Raw genomic sequence first — 22768 nt, 5'->3', positions numbered from 1 at the left:
TTCCATATTCTTTATCATACATTCAGTTCACGTGACAGTTATCATACGTACTGTACTGACCTTCACATCTGAAAATAAATTAAAATTTTGCATTGAAAAAATAATCAATTCAAAACCTCAATTATATACCATTTAAAATATTTCCTACAGATTAAGACATTATATTCCCCCAATTTTGATCAACCTGTTCATACGCATCAGTATGTGACTTCAATATCTACAACATTTACAGATGTTTATATACTATATACGATTTATTTCAAATTCTACTTTATATTATTTTGTAAAAAAAAAAAAAAAGGTTAATAAAATAGAAGAGTACAGATATAAAATATACATGTATTCATTTAAATTTTATTTAAGACAACATGGCAAATAATTAAAATGACATTTCGGGGGAAAACATTGCTTAGGCAAATCTTCAGACAGCAGATTTTGAGTGCCACACGACAGTATGACACTTGTGGTGCATCGGAGCCTGAGGGAGGGACACGGGGCTACTTTTCCATTTGGATATTTCGGATGTTTAATTTTCAAAATACTAAATAGAAGTTGTGCCTTAGTTAAATTGCTGAAATAAGTGCTTTCAATCAGAAGATCAAAAGTAGAAATTAACACATGGAAACGTATTAAAATACATCATTTAAGTTTGCCCTGCACCACTTGACCCCTTTTAAGATAAATCCTCTCCCAGCATGGGGGCAAAGCCTGAGCCAGCAGCACTGCATTCCTGGATGAGGTGCCAGTCCATCGCAGGGCACTCACTTATTCACCCTGGGTTAATTTAGAACATTTAGTCTAGTTGATGTGCAGGTCTTTGTATCCGTTAACTGCACTGCAACCCAAACTTGTGTGTGTCCATCCATCCATTTTCCAACCCGCTGAATCCGAACACAGGGTCACGGGGGTCTGCTGGAGCCAATTCCAGCCAACACAGGGCACAAGGCATGAACCAATCCTGGGCAGGGTGCCAACCCACCGCAGACTTGTGTGTGTCAATCATCAAAATGTTTACCTAGTAGGCCAACATCATTTGGAAAAGGCAATAAATATGAACCTTCCATATAAAGGCTCAGATATGCCCATATTTTTATGATCAAAGAACAAGTTAAATAAAATCAAGGGAAATAACTTTATATATTATATAACCACTACTAGCACTTGTCAATTCAGATGGAGTGGGTTGTGGTCTGAAGTTCAAAAGGCTACTTTGGTCATGTAACTGGTTGCAAATCCTACTTCATATTACACTCCGATTGACTTGATACATGCAGTTCCTGGTCATTGGAGATGAATAAAAGATATTAATAATGTATTAAGCATATGTAAATCAGAAAAACAGGAATGCACCATTACTAAATGACAAATTGACCTAATGTTGCACTAGGCCAAACAAAGAAGCTCACCAGTGTTCACCCTGAGCCAGTCAGTAGTCTTCACCAAGTCTAATGTATGAACACTCAGAGGAATGTCACAAATATCAACGTGTGGGTACCAGCTTTAGGTGAGTGGGCCACAGTTCCTTCATCAGGTCGTGTTAGGTGAAATAATTTGAGCCCTTCTCATAATTTAATGCAGAAGACATAAAGAGGTCAAGGGGAGAAAACACAAGGCGAGTTTTCAAATGCAATACAAAGACTCAAGGAATGGAATTTATATTTGGTAAATCCCAAAGGATGCACCACATTTACATCAACATTTGTTTTCACACTTGGCTTTTTTGGCCTTTTAAGAATATTTACTAGAGAAATTTGCTTCAAGTTTGTGTTTTGGTCCAAAGAAACAAAATAAGTTACAATATACAGAAACAAGCAGAGTCTTACAGTGGACAACTATGCGGTCTATTAAACAGAACATTCTCCTTGCAAAAGTAGCTTTTAATATAGAAGGTAAATTTTCTACAATGCTTTTATACCTCAAGCTTCCCTTCATTTTCTCTAAATAATTCCGTAAGTTAAAGTGCAATCAAAATAGTCACATAGTTTTAAATGTTTGGTAAAAAAAAAGAGACAGACAAAGAGGCCGAGTTGAAAGGCAAGTTTTAAGACTGGTAGAATTTAAGGCTTTCCAGAGCACACCCAGACACCCAGCACCATATTGTGCTGCACCCCTAGGTGTTCAAGGGCTGCATCTTCCATTTATGTAAGCAGCCAATGTCTACACTTCCTGGAACTAAAGTGTGAACAAAACAGTCTTTGGTTTATTTTAAGGAAAGTCAAGACTGATTAAATGCTGCCAAAACAGCCCAGATCATTTCTGTACCCACGTTCTTGTTGCCCTCTTCATCAGGATTGCTATCCAACAGTTCCCGCGAGCGGGTTACTGCTACCTCATATTTGTCATCAGGAAGATTTGAAAAGATGTTTTCCAGCACATCAGAAGCATTAGCCAAGACAATAAGAGCCAGCAAACGTCTGTCCATGCGATGAGCGTCATTCACCCAGCGCTCCAGCAGGCTGTCTTGTAACCTTTTCACAAGACGTTGCTTTTCGGTTGTATTGGTGACTGGGTGAGTAGTCATGTCAAACAGAAGAAAGTTCTGCTTCTCTGTGGTCAGAATGCCTTTCTCCACTAAATTCTTTGCTAGCCTCTCTCGAACATTACGCAACTGATAATGTAACTTCAGAGGGTTCCACGTTTCACCTGTAGAGAGAATGGGAAGGAAAACAAACTTAAAACCATTGGTTTTTAACACGATTTTTACAAATACATGCATATTCTGGATTATAAAATGTACTTGATCGCTGCATACTTTTCACAGTGAATGTTTTCAGAGTCTGTTATGGGTTCTGTTAGCAGAGAAAAGTCAGTATGGCATGCCCTAAAATTAAAAAAGTAATCAAATGTTCAACTGTAAACAAATACCAAATAAAAAATATAAAATTGCTCCTACTCCCATAACCGCATCATGAAGGGTAGCTACCTGGATTAAAGCAACTGAGCAGCAGTAGTCCACATTTCGGCTAAATTGGTGGAGCCATCATTTATCTAAGGTGCAGATAACTCAAGATGGGCAAAATTGTAAATGAAAGATTGCCAGCTGACCACAGTAACAGACTATCAGAGATATCAAGGAGAGAAGTTTGTGTAATACTCCTCAAACGGTAGAGGCCAGAAATAATTTATTTCAAGGGAGAGAATGAATAAGATCAAGAGTAAAAAGAGTTAGTTGGCAGAGGACTCCCCGTGTTCTGAGCAGAGTTGAGGTTAAAAAAAAAAAAAAAAAAAACAAAGTTGAACTAGGAAGGTGAAAACAACCTTATAAACAGTGGAACACTGCAAGTCCAACACTATGAAGTAGACTCTCTAGAACATTGATCCCCATACAATGTCAAAAAGGAAATACACTGGGCCGACCACCTATTCATAGGGCAGGGTTGTAAAACATGGAAGTTAAGAGTCTACTATACCATCCAGAGAGCACACATAGCGCTCAACATGGTGCCAGATGTTGATGGCATATAATATTAAGGGAACAGGGAAGGTCTAAGTGGTTTAGAATGTAGAAGAGTGAACAGAATACTCAAGATAAGTGGGAAGCAAGAGCAAGTTGTATAGGGAGCCATGGAGGAGGGTGGGGAAAAGGATATCACCATGACCAAACAGGGCCGAGGGTGAAAGGCCATGGTAAAATTCCAGATCAGGTAGTAACCCACCAGGTTTTATTTGGTCTCTGGCCAAAGCTGAACGCTTTAGTCTCTTCTTCTTCCACAAAAACTTGATATCCTTGACCTGACTTTAGTGGGAAGGGGAAATTGCAGGACAGAATTAATTAAATTAAAACAGGGTACAACATTCCTTTTGATAATGGCAAGATGAAATTAAAAAGAAACAGAAAGTTTAGACCAGTTGTAAATGGAGGCTCTCATGTCTGAAGATGCAACAATAGTGGTTAGAGGAAATATTGACTCCTACATATCTGCGACTTTTAGATAAAGGGATAACAAAAGAGAAGACTTCGTCCATTTAACTTTTTAAGCAGACAAGGCTTCAAAAGACTATTCTAACACATATCGGATGTGCATTAACTATGAGAAGGACATCATCAGCATATAAGGATATTATACAACTAGAGTTTCAAATTGTAATAGAGGTTAGAAGCTGGGAATTACGGATGGAAATTGCAAAGAGTTCAAGAGATAAACTGAAGAGCAGGGAAGGCCAAAGGCAGCCCTGCCTATTTCCCCTACTAATGGGGCAGCGATATGATGTGATAGAAATGGACAGGAGGCTACAGAAGGAGAAGAATAAAAAGAGTCTTAACTACATTTACAAAGTCCATACTAAAGCCTATTTTAAACATAACTTGTCATGAGAATTGCCAATTCGTATGATCAAAAGCCTTCTCAGCATCAAGGGAAAGAGGAGCAGCAGGGCTTCATAGGGAAGGGACTGAATGAATAATATACAGAAGTCGGCACACATTATCAGAGGCTAACCGAGTGCATAAGAAGTCTGACTGGTCAGGATGGATTAATTCACCAACGACTTTCTATATCCGACAGGCCAAAACATTCGCTAATAGCTTTGTGTCCTAGTCAATAAGAGAGAGGGACTTGTAACTTTGACATAATGTACTGTTTTAGCCTTTTGTTAAAAGTAAAGTGATAATTGTCATGATGATTCCAGGGTTTAAATGTCCAGAACAGATAGTTACATTAATTATATCAAAAAGGTAGGTGGGGAGTGTGAATAATTGTTTCCAAAATGCAGACATTATCTTAGGTGGGAGCCAGTCCATCACTGGGGCATTTCCAGTGCTCATAGAGTGTAATGCCTCTTTCAGCCAATAAAATCAGAGCATCTACAAGAGAAGCTTTGTCTTCATTAATACAGGGAAGGTTATTCCATGAAAGATTCAGCATCAGGGGAATGGCATTATGATGTCAGTAAACAACTTGGAATAGAATTCTAGAAATTCATTACTGATTACCTGGGAATTGTTTAAAATTGGGCTAGATTTTGTCTGGATAGAAGGTACAGATGCAAAAGAGACAATTTTCTGGATTCTGAAAGTAAGACACATAATAGCAAGCCCTAGTACGAGGAATTAAAAATTCAGATCTTTGAAATAAAAGGCACAGCCCACTTCTAGTATTAGCAATCAAACGTTCATGATCGTTGTTGACCACTAGGGAACATGCCCTTTCCAGGGATGACCACTTAGATTTAAGGTCCTTTATTTGAAGTTTGGTATGTGCCAAATGAAAGATTGCAAAAGTCACAAATAAAACCCTTAAATGTCTCCAAACAGCACCAGCATTATCCAAAGAGCCAATAACTGAATGTCGGTAACTTGCTAGTAGGGATGCTCCGATCGGGTGGCCACTGATGTAAATTGGCCGATTTTAACTAAACAATACTCGATCTGTGATCCATAAATTGGCTGATCAAAATTTTGTTTTCTTTTTGCAGCAAACTTGCTGCATCGCAGACTTTCTCCCAAACTAGGTGCTAGGGATGCTCCGGTATCTGAGAAGTCTGACAAACGGCAAGAAAAACTACTTTAATGAAATTCGCCCTTTTTATTTTGTCCTTTAAATTAAAAAAAAACACCATTTCAGTAAGTGCAGCAGCTTAAATTTTTAACTGGAAAAAGATAAAAGAGGAATTTGAAATTGCTGTTTAGTAAACAAAATAGGTATTTTAGTTTAAAAGCAAAATGTGTCTTTTACTTATAAACCTGTTAAGCATGTTGGATTTGTGTCTTTTTCATATTCAACTTATAGACATTTGATACATTTGTGGCCTTTTTAAAAGATCTGTACTGTGTTTATTAAAAATTACATGTGTCATACTGTATACGTTTTGATAAGAAACAAGTACTACATAATTAAAATGGTAATCCATATACTATAATTACACCTCAAGAATTGTCTAGCTGATACACTGACGAAAAAAAAAAAAACACACGCCTTCATAAATATAGTAAATGTATATTTTAAGAGCAAAAAAAGCTGAAGTGCAATTAATGAATAAAAAAAAAAAAAATTAAAACCCTTAAGTACATATTTATTTACATTTAAGCCGTGTTTATCCATCCATCCATCCAATATCCAACCCGCTATATCCTAACTACAGGGTCACGGGGGTCTGCTGGAGCCAATCCCAGCCAACACAGGGTGCAAGGCAGGAAACAAACCCCGGGCAGGGCGCCAGCCCACCACAGGGCGCACACACACACACGCACACGCACACGCACACACACACCAAGCAATTTAGGATCACCAATGCACCTAACCTGCATGTCTTTGGACTGTGGGAGGAAACCGGAGCACCCAGAGGAAACCCATGCAGACACGGGGAGAACATGCAAACTCCACGCAGGGAGGACCCAGGAAGCGAACCCAGGTGTCCTTATTGCAAGGCAGCTGCGCTACCACTGTGCCACCGTGCCGCCCAAGTAGTGTTTAATGCCAAAATTAATTAATTGTGGGAGAATACAGTGCATCCGGAAAGTATTCATAGCGCATCATTTTTTCACATTTTGTTATGTTACAGCCTTATTCCAAAATGGATTAAATTCATTTTTTTCCTCAGAATTCTACACACAACACCCCATAATGACAATGTGAAAAAAGTTTACTTGAGATTTTTGCAAATTTATTAAAAATAAAAAAATTGAGAAAGCACATGTACATAAGTATTCACAGCCTTTGCCATGAAGCTCAAAATTGAGCTCAGGTGCCTCCTGTTTCCCCTGATCATCCTTGAGATGTTTCTGCAGCTTAATTGGAGTCCACCTGTGGTAAATTCAGTTGATTGGACATGATTTGGAAAGGCACACACCTGTCTATATAAGGTCCCACAGTTGACAGTTCATGTCAGAGCACAAACCAAGCATGAAGTCAAAGGAATTGTCTGTAGACCTCCGAGACAGGATTGTCTCGAGGCACAAATCTGGGGAAGGTTACAGAAAAATTTCTGCTGCTTTGAAGGTCCCAATGAGCACAGTGGCCTCCATCATCCGTAAGTGGAAGAAGTTCGAAACCACCAGGACTCTTGCAAGATCTGGCCGGCCATCTAAACTGAGCGATCGGGGGAGAAGGGCCTGAGTCAGGGAGGTGACCAAGAAACCGATGGTCACTCTGTCAGAGCTCCAGAGGTCCTCTATGGAGAGAGGAGAACCTTCCAGAAGGACAACCATCTCTGCAGCAATCCACCAATCAGACCTGTATGGTAAAGTGGCCAGACGGAAGCCACTCCTTAGTAAAAGGCACATGGCAGCCCGCCTGGAGTTTGCCAAAAGGCACCTGAAGGACTCTCAGACCATGAGAAAGAAAATTCTCTGGTCTGATGAGACAAAGCTTGAACTCTTTGGTGTGAATGCCAGGCGTCATGTTTGGAGGAAACTAGGCACCGCTCATCACCAGGCCAATACCATCCCTACAGTGAAGCATGGTGGTGGCAGCATCATGCTGTGGGGATGTTTTTCAGTGGCAGGGACTGGAAGACTAGTCAGGATAGAGGGAAAGATTACTGCAGCAATGTAGAGACATCCTGGATGAAAACCGCTCCAGAGCGCTCTTGACCTCAGACTGGGGCGACGGTTCATCTTTCAGCAGGACAACAACCCTAAGCACACAGCCAAGATATCAAAGGAGTGGCTTCAGGACAACTCTGTGAATGTCCTTGAGTGGCCCAGCCACAGCCCAGACTTGAATCCGATTGAACATCTCTGGAGAGATCTTAAAATGGCTGTGCACCGACACTTCCCATCCAACCTGATGGAGCTTGAGAGGGGCTGCAAAGAGGAATGGGCGAAACTGGCCAAGGATAGGTGTGCCAAGCTTGTGGCATCATATTCAAAAAGACTTGAGGCTATAATTGCTGCCAAAGGTGCATCGACAAAGTTTTGAGCAAAGGCTGTGAATACTTATGTACATGTGATTTCTCAGTTTTTTTATTTTTAATAAATCTGCAAAAACCTCAAGTAAACTTTTTTCACGTTGTCATTATGGAGTGTTGTGTGTAGAATTCTGAGGAAAAAAATGAATTTAATCCATTTTGGAATAAGGCTGTAACATAACAAAATGTGGAAAAAGTGATGCGCTGTGAATACTTTCCAAGTGCACTGTATATATATTTTATATATAAATATTTTTTGCTTTTTTTTTTTGTTAGAGAGATGGTAAAAACTACCTTTTTTTAATTAAGCCTTGTTTCAAAGAGATAAATTACAGAAAAAACAAACAATACGACAGCTTGCAATTATAAAAAGGATTGTATTTTCTTTTACACCATATGTACTATGGATACATATTTTTGTACATATTTTATTAGTTAAAGTATGTATTTTAAGGAAATTTTATTTATTTTAGTATTTTTATTGTCACTAATCAATACGAAATTAATTTTGTAAATAAAAAATAAACAGTTAACACCTGTGGTCTGTAGTATAATTATAATAATGCAAAAGGCAACACTTTAATAAAGAACATAAGGCTTCTATGCATCTGGATACACAGGAGCTTAGTGTAAAACATTTTTTAAAAGGATTAAGAAATAAAGAGTAGTAAATTTAATATTAGAGAAGTAACAGAAACCTGCCCCATTATGCAGTAGTGTGTCTGTTGTTGGTATGGGCTTTAAATATTCTGAACCCTAAAAAAGGTGAGCAGTTGTAATTCATCCAAAACTGAATCAGCTCATAAGATTAACAATTGCAAGCTGTCTATAAAATTTCAGAAGAGTCAGTCAATTTAACCTAAAGTTAGTGTCCACAAAATATTTTACAGGAGACACACAAGTCTTTCCAAATTATTAAAAACATGTTCTCAGGATTTCAAAACTTAATTTCTCTCTATTATAAAAAAAAAAAAAAAAAATCCTGGAGAGAAACACTAGGGTGTCAAGACGTGATCTTCACGTGAAGATCACGGAAGACACTTAAAAGAAACTGCGAGATGAAAGAGATTGGCCACGGAGTGTCTCACGGGGACCTTAAACATGAGACTTTGTGCCAAGAGATTGGCCATGGAGTGTCTCGCGATGACGTAGAACATGACATTCTTGCAAGACACACTCTACTTACAACCAATATCAAATAAGACAACGGGCAGCAAAACATTCAGTTGTGTAAAGGAGGCTTTGAGCACACACAGATCCAGGGTTCTCAGCGCATATAAAGTGTATAAGAACAATACATTATAAATGAAATGTAGACGAATAAGCGAAGAAGAAAGCAGCACGGAGAAAAGAGACTCAAAAGCATTGGAGAGAAAAAAAAAAAAGAACAACAATAATCTTGGTGCAAATTCAGAAAATAAGGAAAGTAATTATCAGCCCAGAACAAGTGGAACTGAAAAAAAGCACATTCAATCCAGCTCAGAATTAGAAGACAGAGAGTAAAAGACAAAGTAGAACTTCATAAAGACGTTCACAAACGTTGGCGCTATACACATGCAGAGCAAGTTAGAGATTATGAAAGCAGTGGAATTCAAAAGGCTCAAAAAAAAAAAAAAAAAAACTGGCGCAGTAAAAATATGGAGAAAGTAAAAGAATATGAAAGTAGGAAAATTAGTAAGTATAAAGAAAAGAAAGTAAAGATCGCAGTTACACAAACAAACAGAAATTATTACTCAAAAAAGGGAAAATAATCACCACGGACCAGGTGTCATTGAAAAAAAAGAGCAGGACAAAGCAAGGTCAGAAATAAAATACAAAGAGTAGAAAACAAAGTAAAACGTCATAAAGAGGTTAAAAAACAAGGGGGGCAAACACATGCAGAGCAGGTTATAGATAATGAAAATTGGAATTCAAAAGACTATGTGACTATATGAAAGCAGAAAAAGACAACAGTGTCAAAAAAAGAAAGTAAACATCACATTTACGCAAGAAAAGAGAAATTATTACTCTGAGAAAAAACGAAAAGGCAAATTGAGATTGAATATATGGACATAGATAATATGTCAGAAGTATGTAAATATTGTAAGGCTTTGAAGTTTAAGTCAGAGAATTTCAAAAACGGAGTTTACCTCACATGCATTTATTGGTTACCTTGCAAAAAAAAATTATTAACTGCTGATGATGTAGATCGTTTTGTCTGTGCTGAAATTTCAAACAGAGAAACCTATCCTGAATTACGGTACAAAGTCATTAAACACATGTCTCACAGACCTCATTAAAAAGATTCAGCCTATTGGGACTCGAAAGATTCCAAATATTGGTTTTTACAGAAGTTCTGAAATAAAAGTGAAACTAATGAAATAGCAACAATTCAAATAAAAAAAAAATCTTAAAAGTGTGTATCCATAAAAACAAAAACGGGGGTTGGCAAGCGAAGCGAAATTATAGAGAAATTAAAAAGGCTCATCTGGAACAATCAATTTTTTCTTACATATTAAGACACATATTGCAGTGAAATTTAAATTACTGCATAACCGGGTAAGCAACTTGGCTAATGATCACCAAGAATGAAACTTACAAAACTACAGGCACATTGCATGGCTTTTCCAGTGATTTTCAGTCACAGACCTATTTACATAATCTTAGCAAGGTGGAGGCAGTCACGGGGCATTCATGTGGCAGGACATATCTAGCAACTCGGTTCAACTAGATGTGATTTTTGTCTTAACTCATAGAGGTGGGCTTGTGTGTGTGTGTGTGTAGGACAATACATATAATGTAGCTATAAGGAATAAGCAATGTGGATGTTTTTGAACTTACAAACAGAACACTGGCACATCTGTCTGATGTCTTCAGTCTTGCATACTGAAACAAAGTCTAAAAACAGCAGCAAAAAACAAAAAAAGGGTTTTGGGTTCTAAGATTGCAGCTGAATATTTTGTACCTGTGAAGCATTTGTGCACCACCAGCTCTGTCAGACAGCACATTACTGACGTTGACACAAAAATCAAATAGAGATTATCTCATGAATGGTTTTGATAAAATTTGGTGCTAAGAGACACAGAAGCATTCTGAAAGGGACTTCTCCTTGAGTTTTAATTAAGACAGCACAACTAATAATGACTGCACTATATGGCCTATCTGACAGATAATGTAAAGCTAACAGAAAAGTTAAATTTTTTGGAATTTCGGTTGTTTGTAAAATTCTGAAACCATGCTTACATCCATCTTTTCATACTGAAATGGCAAAAATCTTGTATGTAAAAACAGGACCTGTCAAAATGAATGATGTATCCATTATTTTTGTACTTCCTGTTTAATGGCCAAGTATGGACATCTTGGTCCATCATCCTACCTGTGAGAAACTCAATCCAACTTTGCACATTCTCGGGAGGACTGGTAGCTTTGATGTGCTTGAGAGCTTCATCCAGAAGAACATCTCCTGTTGGGGCATCTGACTTTAATAAAACCTGAGGAAATAAAGAAATAAGAGTATAAAAAAAATAAGCCATCTTTTTGTCAAGCTAAGCTGAAAAGCAAATCTTTCACATTAACAACTGACCCCTCTCTTTCAGTCAGCAGAGCCCATCTTCAGAGTTTGGGGAATTGGCGACGATTCAAATTGGCCCCTGTGGAAGTAAAGGTGTGGGTATGTCCATGATTGGATGCAACGAAGGACTAATATCCTGCTCAGGACTCCCCTTGCAAAAAAATTGTATGCTACTGGGATACGCTCCAGCCCTCACAACCCTAAACTGGACCAAGCAGTTTGAGAATGCCATGTTTCTTTTCAATATAGTTATCTTCCTTCTTGGTGAAGTCTTTCGCAATTTTTTTTTTCCCCAAAGCTTCTGCCTTGTTACCACCTGCAAATCAAGATTTCTTGCAAGTTATAATGCATTTTCCCCATACGGTTACTCTTCTTTCAAAGACAACCAACAGAGGTGAGAAGAAGCTAGTGAAGAAGCCGACACTGACAACTGTCTCATGTACATGTCTTCATCACACTTTTCTGATAAATTTTGCTAATTTCCATCCAGTTATAAACACTTTGTTGAGTTAAAGCACTGTGTATATACTGTATTAAACCTATACAGTAAGTGTATGGGAATGTCAACACCTATAACATCTCCTACATACAAAAAAAAAATAATAAAAATAATCACACAACACTTCCCTGTTCTCCTTTCTGTGCAAACTGACAGACATGCAAGCATGTCCTCGATTCAATAAAAAAATTACGCAGTAGTAGCAAGTTCTTTTTTTTTTTTTGTTCTTTATTTCGCCTCATACAATTTCTTGTATTAGGAATTTGGTAGTTTCACATACCCCTTGGGGTCAGAGCGCAGGGTCAGCCATTGTACAGCGCCCCTGGAGCAATTACAGGTTAAGTTAGGATACAGATCCTCAAGACTAATTGTTACATTGGTTGCAAAGTTTCCACAAGAAAGACACCCTACTGAAACAGCTCGGAAGAAAGAAAAAAAAAAACAGGAGAAACAAAAATATTTATCTACATATGTGTGTGAGAGTGTGTGTGTAATGGACCGATTCCAACAATTCAAAAGGATGTGAGGACAATGTTCTTGTCCATTGGTAAAAGAAACACAGAAAAACTGGATCAGAAGATTATAGGAGGAGACTGAATGCTTTCGAAACCGACAAGTTTATAAATATTTTAGTTCCGTGTGATAAAGGGCATTTCTGTTTCAATGGGAAAAAGAATACATTTAGATGATGCATGAAGACTGGGTGAAATATTTAATAGTTTTCAGTGCAACAGAAAAATCTGGAAGGTTCTCTTAGGCAATAGCTTTTTGAAGAATAATGGATTTTCTGAAACTTGTTAAAATATCCTAGGTTTTAGGAGTTGTACAGTATAATAGAAAAGTTCAGAAAATTGTTTTATGAAAATTTCTTAAAAAACAGAATTTCAATAAATTTTAAAACAAAACTTTCCAAGTTTCAAGAAAGTGGCAGAAAAGCTGGAAAGTTCTATTATACAAGAAGAGCTTCTCAAAGAACCATATTTACCCAGAAAGTATCATTTTTGCACTCCTGCTTTCCAGTAAATTCTAAATAGTCTGTAAAAATTATTACAGATTGACCTGGACAGAATTTGGACCAGGGTGTGTTTGTGGTAAAGGAAACTGAATATAAGTAAATGTAAGGTAACAAACATAGGAAATAAAATGGGAAATTGAAATACACAACAGAGGGTCTGAAACTTGTAGGTACTACTTATGTGAAGGGCTTAGGAGTCATAATGGACTCATCACTGTGTACATTTAGACAGATACAGATGCCAGGATGTTAGGTTAGTTAGCACAATGTGTCCAATACAAGCCTAGGGAGGTTATGCTTAAGTTATATAATGGACCCCTCACTGGTGTACTGTGTGCAGATTTGTTCTTGGAGTTGTGAGAAAGACAGTAGCAAATAAAAAGCTAGAGAAAGTCCTGAGAAACTTATTAATCTCACTCCAGCACTGAAAACTTTGAACTAAAAAGAAAGCTTGAGGGAGTTGAACCTTTTAGTTTAAACAGATATGTTTTAAAGCAAATTCTTCAACAAAAACATGGGAACATGAATGGAAACCTTGTAGGATAAGCATTTGAAAGTTTTTCTTCACAAATAACTATAGATGCATGGACACAAATATTTTGATATAACTTTTCTCCTAATTTACATTATTTAGTATTCATCCCAATATCTTCAATTCAGTCTGTTTTAGAAATTGCATATACAGGGCCATCTCAAGGGATGAACAGGGTTCAGGGCGGAGTTGTTGCAGCTGGGAGTAGCGATGAGGTGAAGAAATGCCAACTATAGCAGATGTCATACTACAATAGTTCTAGGGTATGTCAAATCTGCAGATTGCGGTCACTGATCTTTTTCACTGGCCATGTCAAATTTTGTGACTGCGTACCCATTTTTCAGCACAGTCATGCTCGTTCCTTTTTCTTATGGCCAATAGCATGCTGCCTGATGGAGCTGGTACTGTACGAAAGGTCAACGGGTACTGTGAGTTCAGCCACAATCTCATCTTCTTTTTCTTTAAATCCATTTTGTCACAGTATGTAAAATGAAATACTTCACAAAAAGAAGAGAAGCACATCTGTCTGATGGCTCATAACACCTGTGCTCCTTATTCCTTGCCACTACTTTATTTGAATTATACTTCTGGATGAGCATTCATTGGATGTCAGCTCTCGTGCACATAACTAAAGGTTGGATTTTTGTTGGGAGTGAGTTGCAGACTAGTTGGATGGAGTCATTGCGGATGACACCTAGGCAACTGGAAATTATGGGAGTGTGCTGCCAATTTCCTCAGAATTCCCAAAATGATGTAAATACAGGTGACAACTGAAAATCGCGAACTGGCTTGCACAGTTGTTGGTAAATCATCAGTACATTAAGGTGTCTCACTAACATATTTGTCATAAAGATTACCAACCACTTTCTTTACTAGTTTTTACAACAAACCTTTTTAAAAGATCTTCAAGTGACACATTTGCAAACTCTCTCTTCTATTTCTTTTCTCCCAACTGCTGTATTAATCTGTCTGTATCTTTGCTTAAGTTTGCCCCTTTCCCACCAGCTTCAAAGACACCCCTTGCCTTAAGCAAGATTAGTTATGCTGCTGTATTCCACAGTAACTTTAAGCCTGTAAATGTTGACACAATATAAATTAATAAGGGGTGAACATGTTTCCAGTTTTGATTAATGCAGGTCTTCTCCCACTAGTTTTAGATGTCATTGTAATTAAAATTAAGAGTTTTATCTGTTGCTTTATTAAAAACTTTTAAATATTAAAGTATTTACATGTATTTTTACAAATGTGTGTGAAGAGATAGAGTAGGCATTGTTATTTTGGGGGATTGTGGGGGTTTTGGCCAGCTCAGCCATCCTCCTTTAGTCCCCATATCCAGACTACCCTACATGTTATCATTTATGATCCCTGAACATATAGAAGTTTATAATCTAGAAAATATGACAGGGACTTCAGGCGGTGCACATTCAAGGTCCAGTGAGAAAGCAGTTAGAGTAATTTCTTTCCCATGAGAAAATCACTAGAGCATAAGTGTCTGAAAAAGTATGTACACAGTTTTTTCTCTCCTATTTATACCGCAACTTTTTAGACATTAAAGTAGCTCCCGGTCCTTACAACAATAATGGCTCAACAGAGAAAGTAAAAACTAAAGAACAGCTCACTTGTGACATTAATATACCTATTTGCATTATAGTTTTGAACATGTGTTTTACAATAAATATACATGGGAACAAGATGTGCAAGTATCATGTGTATATCATTTGTAATGCAGCAAAATCTGAAACTTTTTAACAACCTGAATGCTTTAGCAAGGCTAAATAAATTTTCTAAAAAAAAAAAAGTTTCAAATTCATAATAAAAATGTAGTCCAGGCTGGGAATTTAGGAAAGCTGCATTTAAAACTCCTATTTGTTGCATTCCAATTATGATCCTACAGAACAGGATTTTCATTTCAGTAGTGACTACGGAGTCCGATATAGTCACCTAAGTTCTGCCAACACTGCCAGAGAGTACCTGGATCTACAGTAACTTTGTCTGCTAACACAAGGGCGAAGGAACATTTCTTCTATGATTTACAAAGACTTTGTATCTCATAATGTACAGGAGATATTTTCATTTCATTTTCAAAGTTTACATACAAGAATGCTGCAAAAATTAAAAATAAATTGAAATAATCCCATTTTCCATTTCATTTTCAGTCAGAACAGTAATGAAACTGCAAAAATGAAAAATAAAATGCATTTCCACTTTGCATTTTCATTTTCAAATTCGCAACGTGCAAATAGCGCAGGTCAATGGGCAGGGCTTTGTACCTCGATTTCCCACAATTCTTTGTGTTTCGCAGCTGTAGATACACTTCAAATCGATAGACTACTTCTCACTTTGATTGTGTTTAATTCACATGATTTTGATTTTTTTTCACCCCCATACTGCAGGCACTTCTGCACAGTTGCATTGGCTTTTACAAAGAGTGCGGCAAAAGAGGCAAGCAGTCTTTTTAAAGATAGCGAGGCCACTCAAAGAACCATATAAAGAGCAGGGAATCCAGCCATTGTGACTCTATAAGACTACAAAAATACAAAGTGTCCCATTTCCACTCCAGTGTAAATAAATGTAAATTATGATGTAGTAAAGGTTAATTTCAGTCATGTTAAATACTAGGGGGCTCCGCCCCCTGCTCGCTTCGCTCGCCAACCCCTGGCGTTGGGGCATGACAAAGAGTGAGATGTATGAATTAGATATAGAATAGTGTGCAGGTTTGGATGATGCCTATATAAATACAAAATAGAGTGTTTGGCATAGAGTAATGTTTTATTGGAATATTTCTCTGTATACAACATCAGTAGTAAAGATGGTGTCTTGTCTTTGAATGAGTCTTCCTTGGCATGGATCATTTTTAATTTTAACTTTAATGTGAGATGAACGTCGAACACATGAGAAGGCAAAATAAAGTTGTGCATGTCCAAAAACGGGTTCAGAGAGGTAGATGCCAACCTTGTCCATGCTTTGTCCTTGTGATTTGTTGCTGGTCATGGCAAATGCAGGTTTAATGGGGAACTGTCGGTGTTTCAATGTAAAAGGTAATTCTAGGTCAGAACTCGTAAGGTCAATTCCAAGAATGAGAACAGTATTGTTAGCATGTGAATCTGAAAGAACTGTTGCTTGAATAACATCGTGTGTTATGGTGTTGACGACTAACCGTGTGCCATTGCATAAACCCTGTTTAGTGTTAAGGTTTCTTAATAGCATGATTATTGTTCCGTTTTTAAGGGTAAGGTTGTGTTGTGGTCATCCATCCGGGTTAATAGTGTTCAAATATTCTAATGGGAAATTCAGATGTTCATTGTCGTCATCAGAGTCAACTTTGTCAGAGCTTAGAAAGAGCCGTGTCTCTCCAGGAAGTAATGAAATGACCTGGTTAATAATGTGATTAACATTAATATTTTTTGGACATAATATAGTGCGTTGTGTTAACCACATATGCGAAAGCAGTATGGGCCATTGCCTTTTGGTGTCCTGTTATGTTCTCTGGTAGATGCAAAAGCAAATGAACTATTGTAGGATCTAATGTAGTTCTTAAAGTTTTTACTTTCAGGCACATCCTTAGAAGCTTCTGTAGATATTCCGGATATGAATGTAAAGGAGGCAGTCTAATCTGCCCCTTTTGACAACAACGTGTAAATTCATTATTTGTATTGCCAGTTGTTTCTTCTGTGAAGTTAAGTGAATGACAATGATTGCAAATGACATTCATTAATCCCAATGAATTTTCCTCAATAGTGGACTCATTATTGAAAGCGTTGTCAGCCAACTGGCTTAAGAGTTTAGCAGACGTCTGGTGTTGATGTCTGCGACGGGCATGTTTTGCTTGTGGTGTTTGAGTGCCGCGTTGTTGCATGTCCATTATTTGTGACGCGCTATTTTTGAGTTTTAATTGATCCGCCTCCGCTTTGCGCAAAGTCCGTTTCACTCTACGTCGTGCATTGTTTGTATCGTGCCTTGTCCGTTTTTGTATGTCGGTCAGTTGAGCTTTCTGCTTTTTGAGTCCTGCTTGCTTGTTTTCTGTCCGGTCATATGCGCGTTGCTTTGCTCCCTTTTTTGTATGTCTGAAACGCAAGCTCTTTCTTTTGAAATCGTGCTTGTTTTGATGCAGCACTTTGAGACGCGCGCTGTATGCATCTACGTTCAATGTGTCTGTTCATTTGGGCACGTCTCTGTAATGGGGTTACTTGAGCTTTGCGTTTTTTGATCCGAGACATTTTTTCTCACGTATTTTCCGAAGCGCATTGTATGCGCCGCCGTGTATTCTTTTTGTTTCATTCGTGTTCGTGTGTTTGGTTCCGTTATCCAATCCGAATAGTTTTGTACCCGTGACCGTGTATGCATGACTTGTTTGTTCCTCAGCGTGCGAAATATGGATAAGTATTAAGGAGGTTCGCACTCACTGTTACTATGGAGCCTTTTCTCCAGTTGAACGGTTAATAGTGCTTTATTTTAATGAGATCCACCTATGCTGCCTAGTGTGAAGATTTTGAGATGACGTATGTTTAATATGGACGTTTCCTTTAGATATGTGGCTTTGGGTGTCACTTCTTATTGATTGGGGGGGGGTGTGTGGGTGAGGATTGTTGTTGAGCGAGCGTCTTCTTTCGTTTTGTGTTCCAGGGGCTTGTTGAATCCCCCTCTTTGTGTGTGTCCCGTCCGTTGCTTGTAGGGTGTGTGGGGTGGTTTTGTGTTCTTTTTTTTGTGTTCCAGGGGCTTGTTAAATCCCCCTCTTGGTGTGTATCCCGTCCGCCCTTTCTTGCGCCTGCGCAGTACGTCTTTTTGCAGCTACGGCCCATGGCCGGATGTGCCTGCGTCCATCATCCGGTTTAGCATTCTCGGTTAGTAATATGGATTGTAATTAAATAGCATATTAATTACTTCAGAACTACAATTATGCGAGGTCTTTGGATTTTGTGAGACGGTGTTGCTGTGAAGATGAATATCACATGAATTAAACTCAGTCGAAGTGAAGTATTTTATCGATCAAAGTGGCTGTACAGCTACGAAGGGCAAAGAATTGAGTTAAATCGAGTTGCAAAGCCCTGCCCATTGACCCAGGCGTTATTTTCATGTTGAGAACTTGAAAATACAAATGCAAAGTGAAAATGCATTTTACTTTTCTTTTTTGAAGCTTCATTTCTGTTCAGGCTGAAAATGAAATAGCAAACGTGGTTATTTCATTTTATTTTTCATTTTTACAGCTTTCTTTCATGTAGACTTTTAAAATGAATTTGCAAAAGAGAGAGATTTCATTTTCATTTCATAACTTTAATTTTCATTTCCTATTTTGCAGAAAATACCTCCCATAATAATGCTCTTAATAATCTTATTCAGGATTGGTACAAAGAATCTAAAATTGGAGATTCTGACCTGTACATTTTCACCTATTTTTTCCAAGTGCCCATATCAAATTTATGAACTTCCTTATATGCACCTCATATTTCATAAATTAAACTTTGAAACTGCACAATGACAAGAGATACCAAGTAATGTGGAATATGATCTCTAATAAATTCAAAGCAAAGTTTTATTTTATAAATACATTCAAAAGTGAGGTAGAAAAGAAACCTCTATATATATATATATATATATATATATATATATATGGAAGAGAAGGTCTGTGATTCGGTTTGCATATTTGCAGCTGGAGATCCACAAAGAGAGAAAAAATGAATCACGTATCATGAAGTAGTTTTTATTCCTGAGCTTTCAACCCCTACCAGGGGTCTTCATCAGAGGATAATGCTTAGACTTACAAGAATCAAAGGCAATATATAGCAACACATTAAGGTTGGGGGGGGGGGGGGGGGGGGGGTTGGGGGTGGTTTGGGTCAAGCAGACTAAGTCAGTATGATTGGGGGGGGGGGGGGGGGGGGATGTTGGGGTTGTATAGTTTATTTATTATGTACGTGTTCTTCTTAAGCTAACATATGCTGGATTTATGTCCAAGTGTCTGTTGATGGCGTTTTCATTTGATAGCCAAGACTCGGCCAACTCTCTGGCACTTTTAGTACTGGCCTTAAATTTTACTTTTACATTGTCCCAGTTGAATGTGTGTCCTGTTGATTTAGTATGTGCATAAATCAATGATAGTGCGTCCTTTCTTCTGACGGCGTTGCGATGTTCCTGTACACGTGTTGAGATTCTTTTTGAAGTTTGTCCTTTGTATACCGCTGAGCAAGAATTGCATGGGATACTATAAACTGTGTTTCGTGTTTCTGCTGTCGATTTCTTGTTTTTGGCATTAAAGAGGACTGTGCGCAGATTGTTCGTGGGTTTGTGTGCTATTCTGATGCCCCACTTGGTCAGGATGCGCGCTGTACCTTCTGACACCTTGTGGTGATAAGGGAGTGAGTGCCAGGTGGGGTGGGGGTTCTGATTTAAGTCAATTGTTTGCTGACTTATTTGGCGTCTCCTGTGTAAGCTACGATTAATTAATGTTTTTGAGTATCCGTTTGAGATGAAAATGTGGATGAGATAGCGTCTCTCATTAATTTTTGTTTCCTTAGTATTACAATGAGTGTGGACTCGTCTGAATAGGGTTTTCACACAGCTCCATTTATGAGATACCGGGTGGTTGCTGGTGAAGTGTAAAATCTTGTCTGCGTAGCATTCTTTGCGGTAAACAAGTGTACAGGAACATCGCAACGCTGTCAGAAGAAAGGACGCACTATCATTGATCTATGCACATACTAAATCAACAGGACACACATTCAACTGGGACAATGTAAAAGTAAAATTTAAGGCCAGTACTAAAAGTGCCAGAGAGTTGGCCGAGTCTTGGCTATCAAATGAAAACGCCATCAACAGACACTTGGACATAAATCCAGCATATGCTAACTTAAGAAGAACATGTACATAATAAATAAACTATACAAACCCAATCCCCGATCATACTGACTATGTCACCTCCCCCACCCCACTTAATGTGTTGCTATATATTGCCTTTGATTCTTGTAAGTCTAAGCATTATCCTCTGATGAAGACCCCTGGTAGGGGTTGAAAGCTCAGGAATAAAAACTACTTTATGATACGTGATTCATTTTTTCTCCCTTTGTGGATCTCCAGCTGCAAATTATATATATATATATATATATACACACACACATTTATTTCACTTGAGTTACTTAATCATTTCTGGCAGCACTGAGAATTGGCATTTGCTCACCTTGCGATCCAACATTTTTTTCTTTCTTAACGTGGCTGGCTCAAGGTGGATCCTTCCCCTAAAGGCAAGCTCAATAAGAATACAGCCTCGCAGTCCTGATGAGATGCAGTCGTTCCAGAAAGAAGTGTATCCCTGAAAACACCAAGAGAAATGAGCAATAAAAAAAAAAAAACCACCCACACATCTGGTATAAAATACAATTGAAGGTTGTTCCGTTATCCCATAGTTTAATACATAATAATAGCAAGAAACAAAAAGTAAATGAGCACAGCATAATGTTAAAGATATTTCACAATAGGCAGGAGGACACAAGCTGCAGTTTCAGGTCACTGCTAAGATAGTTTAGATTTTTAGTCAAGAAACATTAAAATGCATACTGAATAATCTGGACTACCACTCTAATTTTAATACTAAACACAATTAGAAAGAAATTAAACAGGAACTGCAAAGTACTGTATCACTTTACTGTCTTTGTTCTGTGAACTAATCTTCCCTACAGATACTGTAAACACACAGCACTAAAAATGAAAGAATAGAACATTAAGCAGAGGTGACATGCAACACAAATTAAATTACATTATGCCAAAAATCAAGAAGCCTTCACAATTACAAAGTGTCTACAGTCCCTATAAAGTATGCACAAATTCTGCTATAAAACTAGGTTTAAATTCGAATACTGTATGCTGCTTTATGTAAGTGGAGACCAACAGAATTACAGACATGTGGCTTGGCCCCAGGCACACATTTGGGCTTATAATATTACAAATATCAGCTTAGAAATAGTCTTTTGTTGCACTGATATAAATGGAGTTAATTTACTTTCTCAAAAGAGAAAATAAGGATGTTTCTTGAAATCAACCAATAGGTCAAGCTATTGCTTTCTATTTTACTAACATAAAATTAGACCAGTTTTACCTGGCAAACACACTCCAAAACAATTAAAATTTTAAAAGTTTGTTTACAATGACTTATTAAATAACATCATTCTATGCAAAAAATTCCTGCTAGTGTTAGCAGTAACCGAATACTTGCCTTAACGTATGAGAGGCCAGGCCTAAGCACTAAATGCACAAATTCAAAACCAGTTCTTGTTAGCATGAGACAGAAGTATATGTTGGGCCTCTGGTAAAACATTAGAGAAGTACGATACTGGGTACGGTTTAAGACTATTTTAGTGGATATGTCAAATTCTGTTTTAAGTTGCTATGTCATCAGGACAAAGAATTACTTCATAATAAGTTTAACTATATCAAAAATATATTTAGTAGGCATATGAAATGTTCAATATTGAAAATGTACTCTTTGGGAGATGAAAAGGAAAAACACATGCCTTATAAACAAGGAGATATTCTAAGTTAGTCTTTTGTAAAGAATTTATGTGCATGTGCTTATGCACACACGTGTTAGAGCAATGAGGCTACTAGCAGTATACAAGCATCATGTCCACTGCCAGCTGTGCCTCTATGCCTGTGCTCACCACAGCCTTGGCAGAGTTAGTGGGTAACTCTATGCATTCATATGAAATAATTTAACCTCTGTATCATTTCAACTTCTACATGCTTCCTGTAGCTTCCAATGGATAACCAACATTACCAACAGGCAGGGTACAGACCTAGACAAAAGGCCAGTCCAAAGCAGGGTGCACTGGCTCACATTCTTTTACACTCTCTCATGTTGGTTCAATTCAGAGGCACCAATTAGTCCTTTTTACACTTCTGCATTTTTTCTTCTGGGGGGGAGTCATCAATGGGCAAAATCTCTTCCATTTAACATAAACAATGGCAGAATCATGAAAGAAGAATATTTGTTTTATTCTTCTGTGTCCAAAATTTAAACACAAACATCAGCTTTCCCACTGATGAAAAATAGTAAAGAGCTCTAAACAATCAAAAGAAATAAAAGGCCAGATTTTTTTATTCATCACTCCAGCACTTAATGTAACTGCAATGTTATTAAATTATTTTTTCTGACTAACAAAATGAACCATAAGTTTAAATGTTGTAGGTCTGTGTGTTTAATTTCAGGAACTTAACTCACATACAAAAGACATGAAAAAATCTCTGAAAAGAATGTGACAATATAAACCTGTATCAAATAACATTCATTTTGTAACACTACAACTATGTGGCCTTGTTTATTCTATATTACAATAT

General features: G+C 37.6%; 1 protein-coding gene across 3 annotated transcripts in view; it reads right to left on the bottom strand.

Annotated features, from left to right (window-relative positions):
* Positions 1 to 339: 339 nt before the first annotated feature.
* Positions 340 to 22768, bottom strand: part of LOC114646012 (Golgi phosphoprotein 3-like) — a 36824-nt gene continuing 14395 nt past the window's right edge. For all 3 annotated transcript variants that reach the window (XM_051923793.1, XM_028793971.2, XM_028793970.2), the window contains exons 3-5: positions 20616 to 20747; positions 11204 to 11318; positions 340 to 2643 (exon numbers count right to left, since the gene is read on the bottom strand). In XM_051923793.1, the coding sequence (XP_051779753.1) occupies positions 2216 to 2643; positions 11204 to 11318; positions 20616 to 20747 (675 nt within the window). In that variant the 3' untranslated portion in view covers positions 340 to 2215. The remainder of the gene's footprint in view (positions 2644 to 11203; positions 11319 to 20615; positions 20748 to 22768) is intronic.

Source organism: Erpetoichthys calabaricus, chromosome 2 (genome assembly GCF_900747795.2).
Source record: "Erpetoichthys calabaricus chromosome 2, fErpCal1.3, whole genome shotgun sequence".
Lineage (NCBI taxonomy): Eukaryota > Metazoa > Chordata > Cladistia > Polypteriformes > Polypteridae > Erpetoichthys > Erpetoichthys calabaricus.
Note: the sequence above shows the minus strand (reverse complement) of the source record. Positions and strands in the feature narration are given on the sequence as shown.